General features: G+C 31.8%; 1 protein-coding gene across 1 annotated transcript; it reads right to left on the bottom strand.

Moving 5' to 3' along the window:
* Positions 1–6,166: 6,166 nt before the first annotated feature.
* Positions 6,167–7,874, bottom strand: LOC140037599 (uncharacterized). The gene is made up of 3 exons (XM_072082079.1): positions 7,139–7,874; positions 6,732–6,833; positions 6,167–6,635 (listed from the first exon to the last, which is right to left on the bottom strand). The coding sequence occupies exons 1-3, from the start codon at positions 7,184–7,186 to the stop codon at positions 6,546–6,548; spliced, it is 240 nt and encodes a 79-aa protein (XP_071938180.1). The 5' UTR covers positions 7,187–7,874; the 3' UTR covers positions 6,167–6,545.

The raw sequence follows: 7,874 nt of genomic DNA, 5'->3' as shown, positions 1-7,874 counted from the left end.
AATCATGATCTCTACAAATGAATCTTATAAACAAACTATAATATCCCATATTTGCATACAATTTGCTCAATGAAATTGTTTATTTAGCTTTAAAAATATTATTTTATAGTATGTATATAAAAATTAAAAATAAATATATAAATATATAAATACATATATGCGGGGTGAGTCAAGTATTTGTAGATTTTCAATTATGTGACCTTAACCTGTCCGGAATCTAGTCGGGTAGTTTACCCTCTTTTAACGCAATCAAATAATACGAATCGGATATTCTAATTTTCGAATCAAATTGGATCAGATATGGTAAGTTTTCAAGTTAACAAGTATTTTTGCCCACCCCTATCTTGTGGCCCATGGGTACAATATTTCTTATGCTTTTTTTTTAAGGGTTATTATCAGTTTACCCCCTTAAACTATATCACTACTATCAGTTTACCCTCTAACGTTATCTTTTAATCACTTTACCCCTATAAGTAATTCAACTCAACACGTTAATAAATTTTGGACAAAAATATCCTTTTATTTTATAGCATTACTACGTTGTTATTATCGCTTTATTCGTTTGAATTATAGTGATACAATCATTTTAGTTCCTAACATTATTTTTTAGGTATTTTACCTCATCGTTAATCCAACTAGTATGGTCAAAAAATTTCAAATATATTTACCCTTTTTTATATATAATTAAAAATAAAAAGTTAGAATGGTTATTCTTTCTTTTTTTCACTTTAAGAGATCGAAAAATATAAAAATAAAAGAGTTTTCTCAAATTTCTGTTTTCACACTTATTAATACTAGGAAAAGAAAAAGAGATAGGAAAGAAAGAGACAAAAAATTAGATTTTGAAAAAAATAAAATAAAGAAAAGTCTAATATTATCATATTACTTTAAGGTTGTCGGGATTAGAATTGAAATTTTGTGGTAAACAAAAAAGTGAAATAATTTTAAAATAATAAAAGTATTTAATTCTTTCTTATTTGTAATTTTTAAAAAAAGAATTGAGTTCTCTCTCTCCCCTTCCCCCTCTCCATCTTTCTATTTTTTTTTCAATATTAATAAGATTGTCAAGAAGAAAAAAAATCAATACTTTGACTTTTTTTCTTGATATTAAAAAGAAGAAGAGTCACTCTAAATTTTTTATTATTTATTATGCAAAGAGAAGAGTATTTTCTTCTAAAGTTTTTTAACTTGCTAAATTGGTTTAATGGTAGGATAAATTGTCTAAAAAATAACTCTATAGGGTAAATTGATAATGAGACTATATTTTATGGGGATAAAGTGATAACAATTTTAAGGGTTAAACATGTCATTTTACTTTAATTAACAAACTCCGTTAAGTTTGACCATTAGTCTTGGGGGTAAAAGATAACGTTAAGGGGGAAATTGATAGTAACACCAAACGTTTATGGGGGTAAAGTGATAATAACCCTTTTTTAATGCAATATTTCTTATATTTAGTGTGCAAATAAGCTCAATGGAGAAAATTGTGAGCCTAAAGTCGAAGTGTCCCTCCGTGGGTATAGGTATGGGAATCAAAACCCCTTGCCTACATTTTCCGTCCAAAACTTCTAAAACATTTTCGGAGATAGTTTAGTTCTCTTCGAATTTTCAATAATTTAGTTAGGTATATTCACATTCCCTATTATACGACCAGTTACAAAATGTTGTATTTAAAAAAAAAATTGTCCAAACCAAACACATGATCAAGGTAGTATTGAATTTCTGTCCTCGCAAGTACATCGGGTACTTCAACGAGAACGGATTTGGGAATTATTTCCTGAAATCATCAGTCCCGAGTCCTTGACACAAATTCTGTGAATCAAAGAGATGAATTAATCTAAGATGCGTGCAAGTTAGATAGAAAGCATATTATACAGCAATGACAATAAAAGGGTAAATAGATAATATTAGTAGTCAATATTAACTACTACAAATCTCCATTTTGCAAACCTAGCTGTAATTTCTAAACGTTGGACTTCGGTTTTGTAACTAGTCTTCTTGTGGAAAACCTGTTTTGGAATCTTAACAAGAAGTCAGAAAAAAGACCAAATTGTCTCATTTTCTTCATGAATTATGTATCTTTTATTATGGTCAATACTACCTTATTACACTTGAAAGAGAGTTCTCTGTATCAAGAGACTCTTCAGATCAACGCAAAATTAACATGCTCCCAACTCTAAATAAGCTAGAAACTGAAGCAAATCCTAAGCTAACCTAAAAATCATCAAAATGGTATAAACTCCACTTTAGCAACAAATTTCTAAAAGCTCTTATTACATCATCTGAGAAATCCTTAAAAAGAAATCCCTACTTATAATTTCCTTATACCATTTGAGTATAGGAAACTCCTAATTATAGGAAATGACTAACAAATAAATCAACTAAGTCATGATTCTCATGAATGACATCTGTTTCTTTCACTTCTTAGTGTTGTTGTCACCAACTCCAAGTGTGTTCTTCACACCATCAATAGCACCCTGAGCCATGCTCTTTACTTGCTCACCAGTCTGAAATAAAAATGAAGTAATAATAATAAGAAGAAGATAAAGAAAAGGAATTTTAACCCCAAATTCTTCTTGGACAAAACTGTAGAGGTTGAAAACCTGCTGAAGGAATCCTGCACTCTGATCTGCAGCCTGGGCAGATCGGTCATGGGCTGCATTTGCTGCATCCTTGCATGAATCAACCCACTGCTCTGTCTTGGCCTGCGTATGAAAACTAGTTAGTAATAATCTTGGGATGAAGAGTCCTACTAATGAGTCTTCAAGAATTCGTCCCAAATCAAGGATTCTCGTTTTCATATACTTGATGATTGATAAGATATCTTGAAAATAGAAACATATATCAGCTATACATGATGATCTTATATTAATGCAATAGCCATCTCATACATGTAATTGAGAGGATAGAAAACTCATCTAGCATCTTATATCATCAGCAAGACAAATTCTTTTTCCAATAGTGGAAGAATAGTATAGCAGTTTTATGCCATGAACAAAAAGTAGAATAATACTACAATGTCTATGGATAGCCAATCATTACAAACAGGACTAGGCCATGAAATTTGCTATAACAACGAGAAAAGAATGATAATTGCTAACACTTAAATGGAAGAGGTTCAATCACCTGAGTTTTGCCATGGGTTTCGCCTGCATTAAACTGAGTGCTTGACATTTTTCTTAAAGATGAAATGAAGTGTCTAAATCGTTTGATATCTTTGTAACTAAAACTGAAAGTTCTGTATTTTTGGTTGAATTAAGCTCTTGAATTTATAGTAGAATATGATTGCCATTTGAGCTATGAGGTAATGGCACGTAGGAATAGCAAGTTGTTAGGTGTTGCATATTATGCTGCATTTGACCTGGACAATGGGCTTGTTTCATGTGGCTGTGGAACTTGAAGAATTTTCTTTTTCCGCCTTCTTTTTTCCTCAATGAAGGGGTTTTCACTTTTCAATAATTTTGCCATTAGAAGGCAATAGAATTGAAGGTGAAGTTTAGTGGCGTATTATTGGATGGTGATAGGGAAGGTAGGAGAAGCCGCGGGACACAGCCATCACGTCAATTGATTAGCGATCATTCTAGATTTCTTATTCGGTTTCTAATTTTTTATTTTTTTTTATTTTTTGGACTTGAGAATTTCGGTTCAGTTGTCTTTCATTAATTTTAACATTTCATAAGAGGAAAGTTAAGTTTTTTTTTTGTGGTGTTTAAATACAACTAAGAAACATAACTACAGGTGTGTTTTTTGTTGAAAAACTTTAAAGTGACAATTATTGGATCGAAGATAAATTATGATGTCAAGAATACGTTAGTCTAGTGGTTAAAATTTTGATTCCATGAATCAGAAATGTTTTTTAAATTTCACTTCTCCCTAGTTGAAAGATGTTAAAAACAAAAGAGATGAATTATGAAATTTTCTATTGAGAGTTTTTTTAGAAAATTGGCATAAGATTATAAAGATCAGCAATGGGCAAGATCCTAGCAAGAATTCCAGGAGATTTTTGTGAAACAATTATTTAATTTTAATCTAGTGTTTTTTTTTTGTAATAAAGTATTTAAAGTATTTAATCTGGCTTGGAGTCTATAAGTGTTGAGTATATGCAATGAAGAGAGATATATATGACCTTATGGGGTTGTCGTAGGGGTGAGCATGGGTCGAATACCTATCTCGTGCACCATTTAACTGGGCCTCCCATATGTAGTAAATCAATCATTTTCTGAGTTTTATCTGCCCCACATATCAGCAAGTATCCAATTAGATAGGATCGGGTCAACGGATACCCGTTTCATCCCACTTATCATTTAATTTTTTTTAAAAAAATTATCTATGCTAATTTAATTTTATATTTTACATTTTCATTTAAAATTTAAAATTTAATAAAGATTTTTTCTCAAAAAAATCATCCCACCAAGAAACAAACATGCGAAGAGAATAGAAGAAAAAGGAAAAAAAATTAATAGAATTCAAAATCAATAAAAATTTGAAATAAGTAGCCCCTTTTTTTAGATATATATTTCACATTAACTAAACTTTTTTCTTAAAAAAAAAATAAGATCATGAACTCTATAAATGAATCTTGTAAACAAACTATAATCTTCCATATTTGTAATACAATTTGCTCAATAAAATTGCTTATTTAGTTCTAAAAATATTATTTTATACCATGTGTATAAAAATTAAAAATATATATATGTGTGTGTGTATGTGTGTGCGGGGTGAGTCAAGTATTCGTGGATTTTCAAGTATGTGACCCTAACCTGCCCGGAATCTACTCAGGTACTTGAACCTCTTTTTAATGCGATGAAATAATACGAATCGGATATTCTAATTTTCGGATCGAATTGAATCGGATATGGTAAGTTTTCGAGTTAACAAGTATTTTTGCCCATCCCTATCTTATGGCCCGTGGGTACAATATTTCTTATGCTTTTTTTTAATGCAATATTTATTATATTTAGTTTGCAAATAAGCTCAATGGAGAAAATTTTGAGCCTAACGTTGAAGTATCCCTGCTTGGGTATAGGTATGGTATTCAAAACGCCTTGCCTACATTTTCCATCCAGGACTTCTAAAACATTTTCGAAGATAGTTTAGTTGTTTTTGAATTTTCAATGATTTAGTTAGGTCCATTCCCATTCCCAATCCCAAGTATAGGGTCAATTATAAAATACTGTATTTTAAAAAAAGAAAAAGTGTCCCAACCAAACACATGATCAAGGGAGTATTGGATTTCTATCCTAGCAAGTACACCGGGTAGTTCAACGAGAATGAATTTGGGAATTATTTTCAGAAATCTTCAGTCCCGAGTAGGCCTATCAACAACAGGTCGGGTTTGGATCGAAAATTGAAAATTTCGGACCACGATTCATTTTAATGTACTAGACCCGAACCCGACCCGTATATCCGATGGGTTTTGTACTTAAGATTTCAGAACCAGATTTGACGAGTCTCAAGTCGGGTCCGGGTCTATCTAGAAAGAAAATGCCCAACATGTATCATTCATTTTCTTTTATCCATGTTAGCAAAAAGGCCTAACATGATCTCAAAGTATTTAGCAAAAAACACTTATATGCAACTTGTGATGAATACATTTCTGGTCAAACAAGTTTGCGTCTTGCAAATCCTAATTTCTTAGATGCTTCATCTGAGATACAAGTAATTTGGTTAATTTGGTAAAAGAATACTTTTGTTAATTTAGTAAAAGAATATATTTAGAAATATTTATATTTTATAATTATTAATGTATTATTTGGGTTTGAATCGGATATCGGTCAGAATCCTATATTTCGTATTCGACTCGCTTTTTTTTAGAGTAAACGGATATTGGTCCAGATTCAGGTATCGGAATTATTTCTCAACCCAAACCCGAAAAAATTTACCAAATCTGGGCCGAGTTCGGTTTTGACAGCTCTAGTCCTGAGTCCTTGACACAAATTCTGTGAATCAAAAAGATGAATTATTCTAAGGTGCGTGCAAGTTAGGTAGAAAGCATATTATACAGCAATGACAATAAAGGGTAAAGAGATAATATTAGTGGTCAATATTAACTACTACAAATCTCCATTTTGCAAACCTAGCTGTAATTTTAAAACGTTGGACTTCGGTTCTGTAACTAGTCTTCTTGTGGAAAGCGGGTTTCGGAATCTTAACAAGAAGCCAGAAAAAAGACCAAGTTGTCTCATTTTCTTCATGAATTCAGTATCTTTTATCATAGTCAATACTACCTTATTACACTTGAAAGAGAGTTCTCTGTATCAAGAGACTCTTCAGATCAATGCAAAATTAACATGCTCCCAACTCTAAATAAGCTAGAAACTGAAGCAAATTCTAAGCTAACCTAAAAATCATCAAAATGGTATAAACTCCACTTTATCAACAAATTTCTAAAAGCTCTTATTACATCATCTGAGAAATCCTTAAAAAGAAATCCCTACTTGTGATTTCCTTATACCATTGGAGTATAGGAAACTCCTAATTATAGGAAATGACCAACAAACAAATCAACTAAGTCATGATTCGCACGAATGACTGACGTGTTTCTTTCACTTCTTAGTGTTGTTGTCACCAACGCCAAGTGTGTTCTTCACACCATCAATGGCACCCTGAGCCATGCTCTTCACTTGCTCACCAGTCTGAAATAAAAATGAAGTAATAATAATAAGAAGAAGATAAAGAAAAGGAATTTTAACCCCGAATTTTTCTTGGACAAAACTGTAAAAGTTGAAAACCTGCTGAAGGAATCCTGCACTCTGATCTGCAGCCTGGGCAGATCGGTCACGGGCTGCATTTGCTGCATCCTTGCATGAATCAACCAATTGCTCTGTCTTGGCCTGCGTATAAAAGCTTGTTAGTAATAATCTTGGGATGCAGAGTCCTACTAATGAGTCTTCAAGAATTCGTCCCAAATCAAGAATTCTCATTTTCTTATACTTGATGATTGATATGATATCTTGAAAATAGAAACGTATATCAGCTATATATGATGATCTAGCTATATATGGTGATCTGGCTATATATCAACTACAATGTCTGTGGATAGCAAAATTATTACAAACAGGACTAGGCCATAAAATTTGCTGCAACAGCAAGAAAAGAATGATAATTGCTAACACTTAAATAGAAGAGGTTTAATCACCTGAGTTTTGCCATGGGTTTCGCCTGCATTAAACTGAGTGCTCGACATTTTCCTTAAAGATGAAATGAAGTGTCTAAATCGTTTGATATCTTTGTAACTGAAACAGAAAGTTTTGCATATTTGCTTGAATTAAGGTCTTGAATTTATAGTAGAACATGATTGCCTTTTGAGCTATGAGGTAATGGCACGTAGGAATAATAGGTTGTTAGGTGTTGCATGTTATGCTGCATTTGACCTGGACAATAGGCTTGTTTCATGTGGCTATGGAACTTGAACAAGTTTTGTGAAATTGCCATCCCAGTGTTTTTTTTGGTTAATTACTTGGTCAATTCAGGTTATTATGAAGTGAAGCTGTGAAAACCAACGTAACAACGAAAATTGAGCTGCAAATTAGGAGGAACACACACACACACACCAATATGCAATAAATAGAATAATTTTAGGATCCATTTAGGCGTATCCTCTAATAAATTGATTGATTAACAAAAAGAAAAAGTTGATTAATGTCATTTATTTTTTGCAAGACTAGCAAGAGATATGTTTAACTATGTTATCACTCGTTTAAATAGGCCCAAAAAGTATGTGTTTGGATAGAAGATTATTAAAATAGTAATGTAACATTTTTTATATGATGATGTGATATATATAAAGTGGAAAGGTAATTATAAATACAAAAAAAGTGATTGAAAAATATATTTGTAATGCAAACAAGTCCACCTAACATTCAAATAATATG

Source organism: Coffea arabica, chromosome 3c (assembly GCF_036785885.1).
Source record: "Coffea arabica cultivar ET-39 chromosome 3c, Coffea Arabica ET-39 HiFi, whole genome shotgun sequence".
NCBI lineage: Eukaryota > Viridiplantae > Streptophyta > Magnoliopsida > Gentianales > Rubiaceae > Coffea > Coffea arabica.
The sequence above is the reverse complement of the archived record's forward strand: the minus strand, read 5'-3'. Positions and strand labels throughout refer to the sequence as shown.